This window comes from Symphodus melops (genome assembly GCF_947650265.1).
Source record: "Symphodus melops genome assembly, chromosome: 6".
Lineage (NCBI taxonomy): Eukaryota > Metazoa > Chordata > Actinopteri > Labriformes > Labridae > Symphodus > Symphodus melops.
The window spans coordinates 8,794,147-8,814,146 of NC_136696.1; the positions used below are offsets into that span (position 1 = coordinate 8,794,147).

Consider the following 20,000-nt stretch of genomic DNA (forward strand, 5'->3'; position numbering starts at 1 on the left):
AGAGTAGACTCTCACATGGTCACATGGTCTCATGTTTCAAATCCACTCAGATTAGGTGAATGATAACATAACGAGTCCATAATGGAGGAATGTTAGGGTGACAAGAGACAGCATATATCCATCAGAGTATGAGAATGAAAACTGATCCGAAAATAGCTGGTCAAGGTATTTTTTAGACATTACATTATCTCAAAGTAAAGGTGAAGGGTATAGATAAAAATATGTATGGCTTCGCTGTCTAGGAATACTGTGATGTTGAAAACATTATCAATGTTTTTTCTTCTTCACAAATCTGCGAACAAACTGATATAGTGCGATTTCAAACCACATTAAAAAATCCCATTATAGTTCCAACTGTCAAGTGCTTTAGTTAAAACCTTCCCTGGAGCGCCGCCCCCTCCAAATGTCGAGCCATGAAGGTCTGTTAACATGTTAAAAAGAAATGTGTTAGATATTGCGTCAAGAGCATACAAAAAGGGTTTCAAATCATGCTGGTTAATTTCTGACTGAATACATATACTTCCTGGTAAAGGGTTGCCAGCCAAATAGAAGTGTATACGCACACGTCCTTCAACTTTAAAATGTGATCTCAGGCGCTCTATTATTGGTTTGTCTTAAACTCCCACTTTCAGTGAATTAGTATTTTTTAAATTTATTTAACATTTCTGTGATCGCAATGCAAATTTTGGTGGCCTGTTGCTGGCAATTGTAATTATTTGATAGCCTCAAGTTAACTAACTAAGATAAACTGTACATCCCGGTCACTCTGTGAGAAAACTCCCACCCCATGGGACTTAATGTACATTTTGTTTACAGTAGTAGAATTAACTGCATCTCTTCCTTCTTTTCAGATGTATCTTTAGTTATGGGAATTAAGGACCGCTTTAAAAGGATACAGCCATGAAATGATACAGCCTTAAAACTTTTTTCAGATGATCAGATCAAAACTTAATACAACTTGACCCTAGTGCTGGGTGTTGCATTTGAAGATCTTTTTCTTTCGTTAGTACTCTGGGGAGAGAAATGTTTGACGCCTCTGTAGTTATTAAGTGGACTCTATCATGTAAAGCAACATCCCGACAAAGCAAATGTTTATGGTATATGCCCTGCCTTTCCTTTAACCTTAACCAGCCAAGCTCTTGGTAGTTGTGTTTTTTTTGTTTTTTTTTATTTGAACATTTTTAATAGTCTGAGTATGTAAAGGTCTCCTGTGGGCACATTTTAGAGAATGTGTTCCAAAGACTCCACGAGTGTCAGTGCCATCCATCCATTATAGTTTCACGTGTTTGCATTACTTACATTAATGCCCTGATAAATGGACTTGAAGGTTTCCATTTTCACACCATGACCAAAGTAAATAGAATTCTTTAGACACTGAATTTTGGAAGATGTAATAATGACCAGTGATTGAAAACATTGTTAGGAGTTATTCTCAGAGGACCACAAATGACTGTGCCAAATTGATCACAGTTTCAACAGTAAGTTTACTTTTTTGCAGACTTAGACACTAAACTGCCCAAATTCTTAGAGGACAGAGTGACCTAAGTCAAAGGCAAACACATGTACAAACAGGAGACTCACAATCAGTTCTGCTTCCTGAAGTTTCCTGAGTTTACCAATGTGTAGCCAAAGAGCAAGAGTGTCACTGTATTTAGAATAGAAAGCATTCAATCAAAGAGCTGCACGATTATCTTTCCACTGGCAGCAGTGGCGTCATGTGGCCAAATATAGTTGCTGTAATGCAATGGTAATTGATTTCACAACCAGATGTCTTACATAAGCATATCAGAATGAAAAAAGAGATGGTGGGAAAGAGAGGGATGGATGATATGGGGTGAAATAATATTAGAAATAAGAAAAGGATGAGAGAGATTTGTGAACGGAAGAACATAATAGGAGAGGGTTACAGGAGATGAATGTAGGCTAGAAAACAAAAAAGAGAGGCTGTAGGGAAACAATACAAGGAATGAAAATAGCTGTCAAACAAGGTGGATCTAGCCAATATTTGCTTATAAAGGAACAAAAAGAAGCAGAGGTCGATGGGAAGATTTATACAGCAAAAGTAAAACAAACAGAGACTAACCAGAAGAGAATACCAAGACAGAAGAAGCATGCATATATCAGCAGTATCCTCTTACCTGCACAAAGAGCCTTTTTTGCATAGCCTTCAGGTGCTAAGTCTTTAAATCTTTAGATTTCTTGAGAATACTTATATTTTTTGTATTAAAAGTAACATATTAAACAAAATTTTATTTACCTTGTTTTTCTAATAATAATATGTGTTTCTAGCCTGTTAACGAACCCCCTTATTGTGAGAAAAGTCGAAGCACTCTGCCTTTTGCCTGCTCCACTTTTCAGAAAATGTGTGTTCTAACTGGACGTAAGGAGACGTTCCCTTTGTGACATCACAAAGGGCAGTAACCCCTCCCCAGGTGTGTGACAGTCCCACAGGTGGGGATTCTGCATTCTCACCTCAAACAATGGGACATGGTGTGAGAAAGCCCAAGCAACTTAAGCCAGAGAGGTCCGTGGTGAAACAGAGCTCATTTGAGTTTAAAGCTACGGATACAAAAACAGTCTGTTCTGAGCAGGGCTGAAACAGAGGGGTTTATAGACATGATCTAGTACAATTGAAACAATAACTGCAAATTATGTTAATTCTGCTAATCAACTAAATAACCAGTTCTAGAAAGTAAAAATGATCCCCCAACTTAGAGACAATTACAATCATCATGATGTGCAAGCCTTGTCCTGGATCCAATATTGTAAATGAAAGAAAGCGGTTATGTAAGAAATCGTAGGAGGGAAGAAACCAGGATTTATGGAGTTGAAATGAGGATAAGGAGGTAATCCGGTAGGATTAATTTTGCATCCTCCACACATACTGCTTATTGATATGCTAATTTACAAAATGTAGGCAGTATTGTGCGCATTTTGCGTGAATTATCTGTGTATGCATCTGTTCTTCTTGTTCTTCTTCTTATTTAATCTTGTTTGAGGATCTCAAGACCATTAACAAACAAAATCAGTCACAAGAGTGCGTTTCAATCTGGCTAAAGTGTGTTGGGTTTTATCAAAATGGTCAACTACTTCTTTCCTATTAGTGATTGTGGTGGTAAGGACTCTTTTTAGAGTTTTTTCCCCCCTTCACTTTGAGGCCCAACAACAGGTGAAGGGTTTTTTTTTCCTCTGCAGGTGGTTGAGCGATTTTTCACTCAGTACTCGAGCCATGTCGGATGCTAGCAACAGACTTTGTTTATACAGCACCTTCAAAAAGCAGATGTTTAAACAGTGCTCTCAAATAGAAAGCAAAGGAATTAAAGAATATAACATAATGAGCATCAATAGTCAGGCCAAACATTTGCATTGCCAAACAACGCATTTTGAGTTGTCATCATTTTAAACTGAGCTATAGATAGGACCAAAAACCTGTTTGTCAATTGACCTCAGCCACTAATGCGCTAAATTACAGCTGCAGTCCAATGGCGACAAATAAGTTTGCAAAATAATTTCCATTTGAACAATGTGTAAACTTGTAAGAAACATGAAGTCAGACTGGAATTGAAGGATGTATTTTTAGTCCATCAAAGTGTACCAATAAAAGAAGACTCTAAAAGAAAGGCCCTAAGGTGTCAGGCTTATTAGAAGAACTGTCAACAGAGAAACAGGAAAGGAAAACGTGAATAATAGAATCATGGCACCAATTCATATGTGATAAATATTTAGAAAAGAGGGTTAGATAAGGAGAGGAGACAGACAGCTTTACAGTGAAGTGTGGGAACAGAGGTAGAGGAGGTGTTGTTGTTTGCCCTCTCTTCTCAATTTAATACTCCTCATGGCTTCGTTCCAATGGCCTCACAAAGGTCAGACTCACCCATTTAATAAATAAGCTGTTCACAATAGGAGCGAATGAGTGACCGAGGAGGAAAGGGGAGAGAGTGAATCGACAAAAAAAAGACGAGGGGAAAATACCACTGGGACTCTGTGCGTGCATATTAAAGTGGAACACTAAGATATTCTTACTTGTATTTAGTTTTTATTATAAATGGATTTTCTTCTGCTGTTTGTAGGTTACGGTTCCTTTCTGGTGAATCACAATCATGTACCTTGCACTTATCAAATTATAGCTACACCTTCAAATTTCAGAGCAAATGCTAAAGTAAAGGAGCTGAAATGTGTCCTTTTCCCCCCTCCTGCAGCACATTATTTAAAGAATTACAAGCTCGGATTTTAGAACCACAAGAACAAAAAATCAGCATGTGAGAGGCAATAAGGAAGCAGATACCACACCAGGAACCTCTGCCTTGTGAAGATCAGCACTGTTCCACAATGTGCAGCTCTTTGACAATGTATATTACCTGCACTTATGAGCAAAGAACGGTGGAAGAGAAAAAACAGATTCTTCCTGTAGTTTTGCAAACCCATTTTTGAGATGAAAACTTACTGTTGACATAAATGGTTTTCCCCTTTTCATTTAAACCTTGAAAGCATTGCTTTGCATGAACGTAATAATGTTCTACTGGCTGGAGACATACACCGGATTAAACTATGAAGCTCTTTGAAACAAATGACTCTCATTCAGTTCCTTGAGGTGCAACAACTGCACTATAGACACTAATAAAGTGTGTACACAAATTACTATAATGTATCCCAGATATTGTCACCAGATGGTCCTGAGGACACTCTTTTGTATAGAAGTTGAGGTTACTTGACAGGCCTACAGGATCAGAATAAGGACGATACATGCAGTACAATACATAAAGTAAGATACTTTCTGGTCACTTTTAATCAGTTAAATAACACTTTATATTCTATCAGCCATCTTTCTGTATGCTAAAAGTGTAATCTTTAGACTTTTGTCATGATGATCCATTCTTTTAAAGTCTGAACTTTAACTTGTGCAATTATGAAGTTGAATTGTATTTAGTATAAAGGGCTCTTACTGTCTAAGGCTACACACACTTTACCATCTGTGTGGAGTGAGTCTGACAGGCAGCTGGGCTTTGTGTCTTTAATGGTGTCTGATAAGTACACAGATTATGCTGTGCCTCTACCAGATAGAGAAAGAGGAGGGAGAAGAGGACAAATGAGGCTGCAGAGAGAGAGAGAGAGAAAATGCGGGAGTGACACATGGGGGAAAGAAAAAAATAACGTTGTGTGCTCTGTTGATACTACCTTTATCCTTAAAGAGTCTGTCGTTTGGATTTCATTTTGTATTAAGACCTTTAAAGTCTGCTACCTCCTCAGTGAAAGGTCGAAGTGAATGGAATGTTGTTTATGTTGCTAACAGAACATAATGTTGTGTTAGGTAGAGTAAACCCAGGCTCAGACTGAGACACAAACGGAAGAACACAGACTGACTCGCAAGAAGTGATCCACACAGAGGATGAGTAATATGGATTTACTTTAAGGAAACAAAATAAACCTGAGGCAGATAGCACAAAGAAAGGAAATGATTGATTCAAGAAAGTGGACAAATGCAACCCATTGTATAAAACACAGGATCACTCTTGTAACAGAATTTGCACATTGCTCAGTTTTAGCCAGATGTTTCCAAATGCTGCAACATGAGTCTATATGAGGAGCATCCGCTGAACACGATAAAACTTGCATTGGATTGTTCTTTTAGCTTTCGTTATTACATTTGAGTCACATAAAAATATGCTCAGTGGAACGCATTTCTATGAATGAACTGAAATCATGTGAACAAACTGAAGTCCAAAGAGTGAATTCCCAACTCGAAATGAAAGAACCCTCCGAGGAGCACATGAACGCAGCATTAACCATATTTGTTGTTGCTTATGCTGCATTCATGTGCTCCTCAGTCCCCGAGTTGGTCAGTCATTCTTCCGACTTCAGTGTGTTTACAGTATGTGTTTTCAGTTCAGTAAGTTATAGTTATAAGTTGTTGATGTAATTACAACTTGATCAAGATGCAATTAAATAAATGTTAGAAATGTCACTTTTACAAGTTTTATTTGAGCAAAATGTTCTTATGGTAATTAATCAAAGGTTTTGAAGCATTAACAAAACGAGTTTCTCTGATTGTGATGCAGAATATGATTGCAAGTTGGGCACCTATTTCTTTCCCGAGTTTCCCAGTCGTTCCGACTTGAGCAGGGATGAATGGGCATATTCCAACTTCGTAACTTGATTTTCCGCTGTGTCAGACACAACTTGTGAATGCAGGGTCAGACTTTATTACATTATACATTCTAGCATTAACTGGAACTCTGGGTACACTCCTTAGGAAGAAAGCTTCAAAGGCTTTTTAGCAGAGAGTCCCGAGGGCTATACTCATTTTACAGTAATCTCAGTGAGGACATCACGGTAAAGACAAAGAAACCAAGCTTTAAACAAGAGCTAGGCTGACCATGGGCTTTAGCCCATTTGGTAGAGTATAGGAGCCTCATTTGACGTCAGCATAATCTTTAAAAAGAAAGAACTCGGTTAACCATATATTTAAATAACTTTCTTAATATGTGTAAATCTAACCCATTTGCGAATAATACAATATTGGATGATCAACATGCACATAATTATTAGTTACAGAGACAACTGGGAATACACATTACAGCTTTCCTGATCTCTTTTGTCCTTGTAGTAAAGTGATTGGGTGGACCCAAACCAACTGACTGACTGTCTGTCATCATGTGATGACAATCTAAGTCTTCTGGAAACAGGCAAACATGAAATTCTGCATTGTGTCTGCTTCGTTTACAGTCCAGTTATCAAAAATCAAAAACAGTGTTCAGCTCCAAAGCAAAGGGGACATTTACCTCTCCACGTATGACTGCATTATAAACACTGTGATTTATCAGTTCATTATGATGCATGTTTATTGTTTTCTGGTGGGTCTCAAATAGTGAGTTACACACGCTGGCTTAGTTCATCTAGAAGAGCCAGAGAAACCATTTTGCTTCTGATTTAAGTGACATGAATGGGTCTTATATTTATTTGCTTTCCAAGCTTTATTAGGTCTGTCTTGAAGAATACAATTTTCTTAAAAAAGGGTATATGTTGAATTAAGGTTGGATTGATCTTTTCTGATACCTTCCAGAAGTTGTAAAACATAGACCATAACTGTCTTTTGCAGCAGTGTTAAGCAGATTGTTGGCAAAGGTTGAATTTTTGAACCTCTTTGTCAAACAGGTTGAAACAACAGTTAGAAACTCTAACTTGACTCGAGGCCTTTCAAATATTTTTTTCTGCATGCCTTTGAGGTGTGTATATATTCTATGTCACAGTGACCAGACATCCCTGTTGTTTAATGATTCTTCTCAACGCACTCGCCAGCGTCACAAATCAGAGAGCGGAAAAAAGAACAGGTTGTAGTACAGAGTCCAAAAGTACCAGTGAGTTCATGTAATATTAGAGACTGGTTAGAGAGTGTGTGAGGTGTTGTGGTGTTTTTCTGTGTTCCAATGTTGGTGGACTGATGCCAACCTCTAGCCGTGATATTGCACTGACACTGTCTGACCCCGATGTTTGTGTGTGTTAATGTGTAGGCGTCTAATAGTACATTTGTATACAACTGTTAAGACTGTGTGCTCAAACACAAACACCCTATTAGATTGGACTTTAATACAGCCTCAGTCTTCTTGTAGGTTCAAAGCAGTGGTCTTCACACACTCCCAGGTTTGCAGAGTCATCTTGGTCAGTTAGCATCAACTATGCTATGTCAACTCCAATCGGAGTTCGTCTTTGCTTTCCCACAACCAAGGAGAGAAAATGACTGAGAACATGCCCATGTTGAATTCTTTCTCTCAATAACACCACATTCAATCAGTTATCTGATTCCTTCTATAATTTCACAATGTGGATTTGTGAAATTATTCCATCAAGGAATTTTCCCATCCCATTTAATTAAACAAAACAGCCATCATCATTTAATCCACTGGTAGTAATGCAAATGCCAACGCGTTTTGTTTTTTTCATTGCCTGCACAGACTGCTGTCTGCATGATGAAATGATAGTGTAACTTGGTGCATCTGTGTGTGTGTGCGTGTGTTTGTGTGTGTGTGTGTGTGCCTGCACGTATATATGGGTCGGCATGGTGATTGCAGGTTGCTGTCCAGGATGGCGGGGATGAAGGAGCAACAGTTCACGGAGGAGAAGCCCCTTCTGCCGGAGCAGCGAGGAGGAGACTCAGACATGGTCAGTCCACCTGTTTCATTCGTCCCGTGTGTCCTCTGTGACATTTCCCCTTCTGTCTGACTGGACACATGCTGTGAAATATGTGCACCAAACACTCTGAAAATCCTGGTGCAATAAGGGGTGTTAATGCTCATTAGCTCGCCTTGTAATGGAACAATGTTTACCAGGAGAGGAGGATATTAATGAATCCATCCAACTCTACAAGCCCAAGTCTTTGATAACTACACCAGGAAAAGATGAAAGCTCATTAAGGCCGAGAGGCAGAGGAGGAGGACAAAAAGAGAAGTAAACAGAGAGCACATAACAGGCAGTGGGCGGTTATGTAAAGGCCACTTATTCCACTCCACTTACCAAAGCAACAAGTAGGGGCTGAATGAGTACATTTTAATGTTTGAGAGCTACTAAAGAGAGAATCCTGGTGAAAACCAGATCAGTTTGATGTCAGGCAACTTTAAGTAGAAAGTTCTATGCCTGACAAAGACTAATGCTCTCCTTTAAGTTTTCAAACAGCCTTTTTTTTTGAACAGCAGGAGCTGGTTTTCATTCATACTCTACAAGTAGTGTAAATGGAAAAAAAGGCTTGAAAGACGATAAATGGTGCTGGATCATAAAGATAAATGAAATTAAGCTGTGAATGAAAAACTGGATGGCTTTTATAGAGTGTAGGAAACAAACAAGTGGCAAAAATCATTACTTCCCGGAATATCATGAAAACAACATAATAAATGAACAATCAAAAGTAGTGGTTCACTCTTCTCCTTCTGAGAAACCACTTAGTTCAGCTGATGGTGTCAGTGAAGTCTGCACTCACTGAACAAGTTAGCCATTACTTGCTCGGCTTGTGTGTCAGAAACAAAGCTTTTTCACCCACCAGAGATCTTAAGTTCAGGCTTTTTTCACCCAGGAGCTTATTAGAAGTAGCCTAATTCCCTGTGAAACAACATGAATGACTCTTCAGATGATTAAGATGATCTTATTCTGCTCTTCTTATTCTGAAGTCCATCAGGTCCGCTCTAAACAAGTCACTGCTCGTAAATCAGTGATCATCAACTGCTGATCTATCCAGTTAACATGTTTGCGTGCTGTAGATGCAGATGATAATAATAGAGAGAAAAAAACAATTCTAGCAGTCTTTTCTTCTTCTTCTCTCCCTCCCTGCTCATTGAAAGTCTGTAGACCTGTGTGTTGCACAACAGTGTGACCTTTAAGAGCACTTACTGAGTGATTGCATTCTAGAACATTCTGGTCTAAATCACAGCAGGTCACGTCAGACTAATGCTGAATCCACTTTTTATGGCCTCAATAGGGTTTTCAATCATTTGAAATGTTTGATATGCTTCGTTTTGCAGTGCTCCCCATGTCATGTGAATTCAGAATATTTGTGGCGTAGAGTTGCATGCGGGCAGCCTTATCCAGCTGCTCCCCTGATCCTAACAAAGGTACAAACTTCAGCTTGACCTTTCTTGAGCATATGTAGAAGCAAAGTGAAGCCAGAAGTGTCGTCTTTGAAGCTTTACGAAGACTTTGGCTGAGGATCACCAGTGAGCCATGAAGTCCTTACAAATAGTTCAGAAAATGAATCTTGATTGATGTGTTTTGTTTACTGTATGTTGCTGCTCTGTCTCCCCAAATCAGCAGGATAAAGGAGAGGAGGCATCTGGGGGGTTAGCGTGCCCTGCCAGCCCCGTGCCCCTTAACCAACCCCCTCCCCCCAGTCGCTCCACTCACCGTTGGCATGTCATCGCACGGCACTGGCTCCGCCAGACCCGCCGTCGGACCAGCGGGGTCCTCCCGGTAACTACCAGAACCAGCAGAACAAGTGGAAACATCTGCCAGCACACTTTTCTAAAACAGACGTAACAAAACCAACACCGAACATAAATTAGAAAAAAAGAACCGAATCCAGCTGAGCAAAAAACCTCGACACCAGAGGCAGGTTCTTATAGAGAAAAAAAGACCCCCAGCATTTGTAGTTAGGTTTATCCAAGGCAACATGGCAGCAGGTGACTCCTGTCATCTTATCTACACTGTGGTTATGAAGTTAAAATGCTGCTGAATACTGTAAAGCAACATTTCCAAACAGCATGCTTTTGCTTTGAATCTGGTTTAAAATGGAACCATTACTTTCTTTAGTTGTTTTTTTCACTGAAAAAGGTAGTGTTCTCAAAGAGTGTGGATTTGTGTCTTCAACATGATACTAACACAGGCAGAAGCTTCAAATGGTGTGCTGCTCAATGAACAGTAATGTAACGTCATTTACCAAATGAACTTGAGCTGCATAGTTTTTATTCGCTTCATCAGTTTATATAAAATATTGGTTGATTCTGCATGAAATTAGTAGACCGGCTTAGCTGGCCTCGAGCCTTGTCTCATATACCTGGTACTATCAGTGACTCTCGCACTTTGACACTAAAAAGAAAAACGTTTGAGTTCAGTCTCGCCTGCTTGCATGCTTTGGAAGTGATGCTTTACATGTCTGCAGTGATTAGTGATTGTTGTTAGAAAGAGCGCACATTTTCTTCAACATAGCAACATTTAGTCCTCATTTGTTTTTAAAACGTCCCCATAAGAAATGTCACTTTAGAAAAATGTAATGCTGCAGAAGTATGATCATTAAAGAATCATTAAAGCTAAGTGTTGATGGTACAACAACTCCGTAACGGTAATGATTACATAAACATTCATCAACATATTTCGTTGGCCTAATTTCACTACTTTTCTATGATTAGTTTTCCACCAATATTAACAACATATAAGTGGCAATAACAGCAGGAGGTCGAGAATTGTGTGCTTAGTTACAAAAGTAGGACCGGATTCAACACAACGCAAAGAAACCCAACACAGCCTTGGTGTCACTTGTGACACGACTAGTGCAAGAATGTTTTTTTCCTCTCAGGATACCTTCAGTCATTGCGTCCCTAGTATCACACTTGTAAACTTTCCCTTCATCCCTCTGAAACAGTGAATGAAGTAGCTCTGGAGTAACCGTGCTTTTCAACTGACAGATTTTCTTTTTTGAAATGCTAAAATCTGGGGCAAAATCTCCATTTACAAAAAAACAGCCTTGAGACACAGACTACGAGATCAGAGGCATGAGGAGAACATCAAAGCAGAAAACGCAAAGCAACACTGGTCCAACACAGCTTGACAAGGCAACCGACAGTACAGTATGTTTGAGCAGTATTGCTCGAAACAGAGTCAGAGCGATCACCTGAGCGGTTTAAGGAGGACTCAGACCAATGTTAAATTTTAGTTTCTTGTAGATTTAAGGAAGTATCCATCACTTTCACAAAAAACAAGCCAAACATTTCATTAAAATATGATCTCCCACACAAACACAGGGCTCAGCTACGTTCATGTTGGTATTCAATACCTGCTCTACGCGCCAGGGTGGGAGCTATAAGAAGGAGAAGGGTGCCACCTGCTGGTCCGACCACCGTACTGTCATTCCGTACATACATTTTCCCTTTGAAACAGTGACCCATTTGCATGAAATCACTGGAGACTGACCTTTCAGAGGAAAATTTCTGTTGAATAAGGACATACATTTATTGGAGTTCTTTCCCTTTTAAATCTGCTCAGCTGATGATACCTGGCATGGTGGGAAAGTTATCAGCTCCTTCAATATTTTCTCAATTTGTATTTCTCTCAAAGGTCAGCTTCAGATCCAGAGGTTTTTTTCAGTCACATCTTTTTCTCTCTTTAGGTGATTCCCTGCTCTGAACTGTGTCACCTGTCCTTTTTTCCATGTGTATTCCCATCTCAAATTTAAATCCCACCCCCCCAAAAAAAACCTCACAACTTTTCCTTTTGTCTTTATATCCTTCTTTAATCCTGTCATATTTTCTTTCAGATGTCTCTCCAGAACTCAGTTGAAGATAACCTCTAACCAAGACCTTACTCGTGCATGTTTAACAAGAGTGCAGTGTCGAAACCATCTGTCTGACTGTTCTGACCGCTGACTAACCTTATGTGCATTTCCTTCATTTAACTTCCAGATATCCTGATGTTCCTGCTCTGCCATGCGCTTTAGAACAGTGGCAGTGCAGGAACAAGCTAACATGTGCTGAAATAACACAGGTTTGGATATGTGAGCTTTGACTGCTGTATTGAAAATTAACAGATGCATTTGAATGTTGTTCTTAATCATGTGCCATTTGACAAAAAAACAGCAGTGTATTGTTGATTGTAAAAATAAATAAATAGAAAACCTGTTTATGTCAACACATCTCTTCTTAAAAAAAAAGATACAGACCAGATTCCTCAAAGAGTGAGCACCGAAACATAAAAAAAACATTTTCTGCAAGATTGTATACACATGCAAACGTGCAGACAGCTTGTCATCAATCAATGCTGCTAAAATCGTTCAACTATTTTGGCAGACAATGAGTCAGACTGCCTCACAGGGAATCTGATTTCTTTTATCACTGCGGACAGATGAAAAATACATTGTTTTTGTGCTCCAGTGTTGTTGGGGAGCTCATCTTTAGGGGGAAATCTGGCTGCTGATCTCTCTCTCATTTTATGTTTAAAAACACCATGCATCTTTCCTCACTTTTTACTGCGGATTTGTTCCATATCAGTCTTCTAAAAGCACTTGAGTTATTTTTTTTTAATGAATCACTAGAATGGAAACACTTCACAATGCTCTGTTTGGCTCAACATTTTTACCCTTAAATAAAAGTCAGACAACTACATTTCTTTATAACAGCAAAACATAGTTGGTTTTTGGCATCTAGGCTCTGAGCTAATCCCACAAGGCAGTTTTTATTGACATGCAGAAGTTTAAGGAGTGATAGGATGATATCTTTAACCAAAGGTGGGAGCCTACAGGTGGATCCTGGGCTGGTGATGGTGCAGGTGAGAGCTGGCAGCTTAAATAGAAAGCTAATTGACAGGAGGTGTTGTATAATGTTTGTGTATAAGACTTATGTCAAGGGTGAAATCAGTGCAGCCCAAACCTGAATGAGCTTGTAGGCTTCACCTCATTAAAAGCATATTGCAGGGTCTGAACGTCTCTCTGATTTTGTGTTAATGTAGGATCGTGTGCTTTAAAAGTATCACAGCAGGCTGGAAGTGTAGCAGATATTTGCTAAAGCAAGTCTGACAGGTGGTAAGATCATTTTAAAGACTGGGTTATTCAAAGATTTTTGAAAGAGGAACAGTACCTAAAATAAGAAGTCACTACATTAGATAAGTCTTACCATCTTACATCTTTGAATGTAATGATAAAGGCTCAACAAATTAACCAATTTACATCTCTTTGGTTTTATGAAGACAATTAAACTGCATTCAATTGCTGTTAGTGCTAAGTCGCTGTGACTGACTTTACAGGGACTAAAGGTCAGTCTTTTTTTATCCTTTGTTGTATTAAATGTAGCCCATTATTTTGTGTCTTGTGTGAGTAGCTCATACAGTGCAGGACTAAATTGTTGGAGTGCTCCTTTAAACATCTAATGACAATATTGGATTGTGGACTTCAAAATTAATTTGGTGTTCAAAAAAAAAAAAAAAGAATATTTCACATGTATAATTATAGATGCTAGTGCTGTAAGTGCTTCTGGGAAACTGAGTTTTTCTGTGTATGTGGTTTGGACCGACAGTACTGCCTTCAGCTCCAACAGTGGATGCACCTTTAATTTATGAGGTTTGTCTATATATTCTCATTTTTCTTCTTCTCTGTTTCTGGTTGTTTTTCTCTGCAGGAGAGCTGTGAACAGCTGATGCCGGCGGGAGATTGGAAGGTATGATGTGACGTGCGTGTGCTGTTTGCTGCTGTTATTTTAAGATTGTGCCTGCCTCTGTTTCTCCACCCTATCACCTTCTGATCATTGCTTCTCGCTTTCTTTTTTTTTTTTTTTACATCTATTATCCTTCGTCTGTTTGTTTTTTGTTATCTTTCTTGGTGTTCATCTTGAAATAAGCATCACATCTTTCTTTAATTAAAAATGGGAAGATGGACCATGGATATATGTAATTAAATACAGCTAAATATATAGATTTAAAATATGCTATATAAAATACTGTCTTAAAACAATAGGCACAAAAACAAACTTCACTGTGGTTTTCATATACTAGTTTGTGTCTCTATATGGTCTGTCTAAAAAATAAATAAATAAACAATGTTCAGTCTTCTGCCTGCTCCAATTTCCAGCTTATGTGTGCTCAAACAGGCTGTTTAGAGATTTGTCCTTCATAACATCACAAAGGGCAGTAATGTCTCCCCCATGTGGGTGACACTGAGTTTGCCTTTTGAATGTAAACAATCTGGCATGGTGCAAGAAAGCCCAAGTCACCCAAGCCCGGGGCGCGGTCGAACACAGCTCATTTACATTTAAAGCTATGGACACAGAAACAGCCTGTTCTGAGGAGGGCTGTAATAGAGGGTTTTATAGGCATAGATTTAAACCAAGACACACATGTTTGGGGAGCTCTAAGACTTTTTTCAAACATTTTGCAAACGTAAACTTTAATTTTTACATTGTGGAAATAGTATGCATTACTTAGGAATTTAATGTTCTTTTTTTTCACAGTTAAGCCTAAGCTTTTAAGACTCAATATAGCTTTAGCTTTTAACTTTAGTTCTGCAAAATCCACTTCATGTTTCTAACCTTTCCCTAGGTTGAACATGTTTATACAAACCTGATCACTTTCAGGCACACAGTGCAACCTGTAACATGTTGTGCCGAAATGATCAGATTTTTGTTTTTTTGTCCTGTTTTTTGGTTAAATTCTAACTTTGTTTTAAAACACTACCATCATCTGTATCTCCTGTCTACAGCCTCTTTATTCTCGATAACACATCAGGATTGTAATGGCAGTTTAACTTTAAACTTTATTAGTTTAATTTACTTCTAAAGGTATAATATGTGACTGTCAGAATAGAGTTCCAGTAGCAACAACCTCATTGAAACATGAAAGCAATGCAGAAGTGCAACATCCTGCAGTTCATCGAAGGTGTCCGCTTGAGGCTGGCTCCAGGAACTTTGGAAGTCACATACAGTACACATGAATGGCAAAACATTGTTTTTACTGCAATAACAACATATTTTTTTACAGCCTGGGACAAAAAATGAATGGGTGATAAAGGTGTTTTTTTTGAGTATCGTATGCCAAAAAAAAATTATGTTCTTTCAATAAAACGTGTTTGAGGCTCTGAACCAAACATGATCAAGCTAAAGAACGCTCCTTCCCCTCGCGTACAAACACAGAGCCTTAAGCAACAAACCCAGAGGGAGTTTGACTTCACTCCTTTAATATCTACTTTATTGGTGTTAATGATGTTGCATATTATACCTTTAATGAATACATAGTGAGCATTAAATTTTCAGGGAGCAGTATATCATGTCTTATTGGTTACACACAAAAGGCCTGCATGCTGCTACGTCCTCGTGTACAGCCAAAACAATGCTTCTTTGTTTTCAAAGTGTGGCCAGCTGCTCCCTGGACAGAAGATTATGCAAGCTATTTCCAAAACCAGTCAAACTTTCGTTAAAAAAATCCAAAACAAAACAAAAACACTGTAACACCGTAAACAACACCTTTATATTTTCATAAAAAAATCCATATTCATTCGATCAAGTTACTGTTAAAAATGTCATTTTCAATCTGCTTTTGGCCCGTGTCAGCGGAGCCCTTGTACCCAGTAATTTAAAAAGGTATAGACCGATTACAACATCAGTTTGTGAATTTTTCCTTTATACAGAAGTAAAGTTTCATATCTTCAACAGCTACTGTATTGCAGGTTTATTTTAATCAGACACATGCTGTGTGTCAGACAGGAGTGAAAAGATGGTTCTCATTAAACACCTCTCTCTTTCACACTCTAACTTGACACTTTCAAGATCTTAAATAATTATACGAAGAGCAGCGTTATTTCTGCATTCTGGTTGCCAGGAAGATAGCAGATTCTGCCTCTGGGTTATTGCTGTCTTGATAGACTGTGAAAACACTGATCATTAAAACCTCTTCATCTCTCTTTACTCTCTTTCCTGAAATAAATCAGTAAATTAATAAGTAAACAAGTATTACAAGCTCTTATTTAATGGGTCACATTTTTGCAAAACTGCTTGTATTTTTTTAGAACTCTCCGATAATGTACCGTGAATTCACTCAGTCAGTTGGGTTAGTACATTTCCAGTTGAAATTCAATTAAGTTAAACAACTTTAAACCATCTTCAGGATCGAGTCACCATGTTCTTTTAATCAGCTACTGTATAGGGTATAACTTCAAGGTTAATTTACAATGAACAGTGGTAAATCTATCAAGACAACTTAGATAATACTGTAAACAATTTAAAGCAGTATACTTCTCGTCCAGTCTAACATAAGACCCACCACCGACACCTTCATGAAAATTGTGACCCAATTGGCTGATGTTTATTCAACCAATCAGATTTATTGAACAAAAAAAATAATGCAGAAGGAAAAAACGAACCAACATTTAAGAGCGTGTCATAGACTTTGTGACAAATCTTTTTTCCAGTCACGTTCGCGACCCACTGAATACAGCTCTGCGACACATTCTTGGGTCCCGACCCACCAGTTGAGAACCACTGGTTTAAAGGAATCTGCCAAATTTTCATCCACAATTACACCCACTTGTGTAATCAGAGATCGATAGTGAGGAGATCGGGAATACTGTAGTATGAATAGGTTTTTTATTTATACCTCATGGTCTGACGGCTGGACATTAATGGATCTCTTTCTACAAGGTCATGAAAGTCCTCTCTATAAGCAGGAGCTGAATACAGTAGCTTTTTCCTAAAAGATGAAATATAGACTTTTAAAAAAGTGTATAACACCCCTCCATCATCACTTATGTGCCTCCATACATGTGTGGTGACTATGTCTGCAGGGCACCTGTCCCCTGCCTGGATTTTTATGTTTCATACAAACACACATGGACATAGCAGCAAAGAAAATAAAATATGAATGAGGATGAACTTTTTGTTTTGGCTTTGACCCGCAGATTCAGAGTTCAACCCCTTCTGTCTCTTAGACATGCGACACTACGTAACTTTGCATATTTACACTTCCTTATTATGCATTTCGTCGCTCAAAGCAAATGGATGACAACCGCAGAGGTAGATTACATTTATTTGGTCACAGTTTCTAGATGTTACTGAAAATATTTAAACATTTAAATATATCTATATTAATGTTGTAAACCTTTTTTTAGATTAAATGTGAATTAACTTAAATATATGAATTCAATTCACTGTGAAGGCTTACTTTTGTGGCATTCAATGTGGGCTCCTAAAGTGAGTCAGTGAACTTATTGTTAAATACTCCAAAAACTAATATACATGTTTACACTCTACTGTAAAAACTGTTTTAGTCTCTGTACAGATAAAGATATTTTGAAAAAGGGTGATTTTTACAAAAATTCACCCCTTTTCAAAATATCTTAAGGTGTATTTATTTGCACAAGGGGTTCAGTTTAGGGGTTTGATTTGAGTGGCAGACGGGTTCTGCTAGTGTTAGGTGTCACCTCAGCTGTTAGTCTCAGAGCTGTGAATTATTGTGGGTGTTGGTAACATAAACTCTTTTGGTGAAATGACCTTGTGTACATCTGATGAATAACGTGGATTGCTTTTTCTGTTCACTTTACCAACAGCAAGAAACCGTCCCCCCAGATTTAGTGAGCAGAGGAAATACATGTATCAATGTGTGGGGGCTGATGCATGGAGGCAGGATTTTTGTTTGCTTTTCTCAGTAGTGAAGACAGCAGGCAGCTGTGCTGAAAAGAACAGTTATTCTAAGTAACTCAGTTCTGTTTAGTTGCTGCTCACTCCTCACTCCCTCGGGAGATGTGTGGGAGTGAGAAGTGGGTCTCTACTTCACAAACTCTTTAAGCCTTTACTTTAACAAAATTAACAACTTTGGTCAGCCATCACAACAAATAGTATTGATTTAGTATTGAATTCTATTTAAAACACAACTTTTCCTGTAATAATAATAATTATTATTATTTGTTTATAGAGCGCTTTTCATGCTGTTGAAGGATTAGCCTTTGCATATAAATTTGATATCATAATCGAGTATACCCACTAGTTTTTCCCTCTCCATAGGGTATAACCACTTCTAAATCTCTTCTGATTCAAATCATTATTTGATTTTCATTCAGTAGTGTGGTGCAATTTTTTCCGAGGATGGGATGACCCTCCCTTTTCCCATCTCTGTTTCTGAAGTTAGTACTTTATGTTCGGACTTAATAGTCAAGAGTAGTCCTACATGTCACAGTTTATAACAGAAGCTTTTCATCCTCTGCTTGACAGACATTTATTATGAACACTATTGTTCTGCTTGACGCAGGTAAATTAAACATTAAAGTTAGCTTATCTGCACTAAACTAGAGTCCATATTTAATTATTAGATCATACGATGGAGTGATACAAGAAATCCAGCAAGCTTAACGTTGGAGCCACTCACAATTCTAGGCACAGTATACATCATTTGAATCAGTTTAAAAAGCAGGTTGGCTGACGTGTTTGGGGAGGATGTTATGACACTGCATATGAAGCAGTTAACAAGATAGAGAATTTTGTCATTAGATGAGCAAGTAAATATACAGATGTGGAATTGGACAAAAAGAAGAAGCCTTGGCTAACATATATTCCGTTTATGTTTTACTTTTTCTACAAATGTAATCAAAATAATTAAAAATTGTAAAAAAAAAAAAAAAAATCAAACATTTCAGTCATCCACATTTACAATCTGGTCTTTTCTGTTAAGCCTTGTCCCTGCATACGGCTCTTCCTCAAACATGCTGGCAGATTGTATGTTTAAAAAAGATGGAGTGATGCTGAGTCAGCGGGGAGCGAATTAAGCTCCACTGTGGAGATAAGGGGGGAAAGTCAGAGAGAGAGAGAGAGGGGCAGGGGACACCGAAGAGTGGCGTTTAAAGTTGAGTCAGCACTCTGTGTGCTCTGTCAACAGAAAAGGGGGATAGATGAGGAGAGAAAAGAGGGGATAGAGGAAGAGAAAGGAGAGAAAATGGTAAAACAAAAGGCCAGGCTGCTAAATGACACCAGACAGCAAAAAGAAGGAAGCTGTGTGTGTGTGTGTGTGTGTGTGTGTGTGTGTGTGCGTGTGTGTGTGTGTGTTCAACTACTCGCGTAACACCATTGCAGTTAAGTGAAAATGCACATACGCTTCTCACACTTCTAAAGTATTATAGACTACGTCACATGCAAGTGTTAATTTTAAGTTCTAGTGTTTCTCCCACTACCTCTATTTGTTTACTTATAATCTCACCATGATTTAAGAAATAATGATGCAAAAAGAGTACATGCAGTTGTTATTGAAGAAACATAATCTGTAAATTAAGAATCCAATCAAATAGAAAAGATTATGTTTCAAAGATTGTATTTTCTTAATACCTAAATTGACAACATGGCAACTCTGTAAATAAACAAATGAACCTTTGTTTATTTTAAATGTTCCTTCTTCTTTAATGGCCAGAAACGTGTGGATGTATTTGATCAATGTTTCTTTTGAGCATTAGTGTTTGAGATGTAATGAGAGAGAGAGAGGGAAGATTCAGATGTCTGTTGGAAACAACTTTGAAAAAAATCATGAAATGAAGCAAGACTATTGTCTTATATTCAAGTTTCTCTCATGTCCTTTTGCTTTTGTTCTCACAGGAAAGTGAAGAAGGTGTGGGTGGAAGCAAACACTCTACGACGTTGTACAAAACTGTAGCCTGTCACTGTGTATTAGATGGGTTCGATATGGAATCTTTTCCCTGCACACAAATACTTTTTTAATCCTTCAAAATATGTCAGACTTGATCCTAAAGTGGCACCCTTCCCTTTTTCTGTGACCTTAAACTCACATGT

General features: G+C 38.2%; 1 protein-coding gene across 7 annotated transcripts in view; it reads left to right on the forward strand.

Moving 5' to 3' along the window:
* Positions 1–20,000, forward strand: part of ndrg4 (NDRG family member 4) — a 53,039-nt gene that overhangs the window by 13,798 nt on the left and 19,241 nt on the right. For 3 of the 7 annotated variants that reach the window (XM_079346643.1, XM_079346644.1, XM_079346649.1), the window contains 3 exons: positions 8,067–8,157; positions 9,793–9,951; positions 13,863–13,901. In XM_079346643.1, coding sequence (XP_079202769.1) covers positions 8,067–8,157; positions 9,793–9,951; positions 13,863–13,901 — 289 coding nt within the window. The remainder of the gene's footprint in view (positions 1–8,066; positions 8,158–9,792; positions 9,952–13,862; positions 13,902–20,000) is intronic. The other 4 variants (XM_079346642.1, XM_079346645.1, XM_079346646.1 and 1 more) reach the window with 2 other exon arrangements.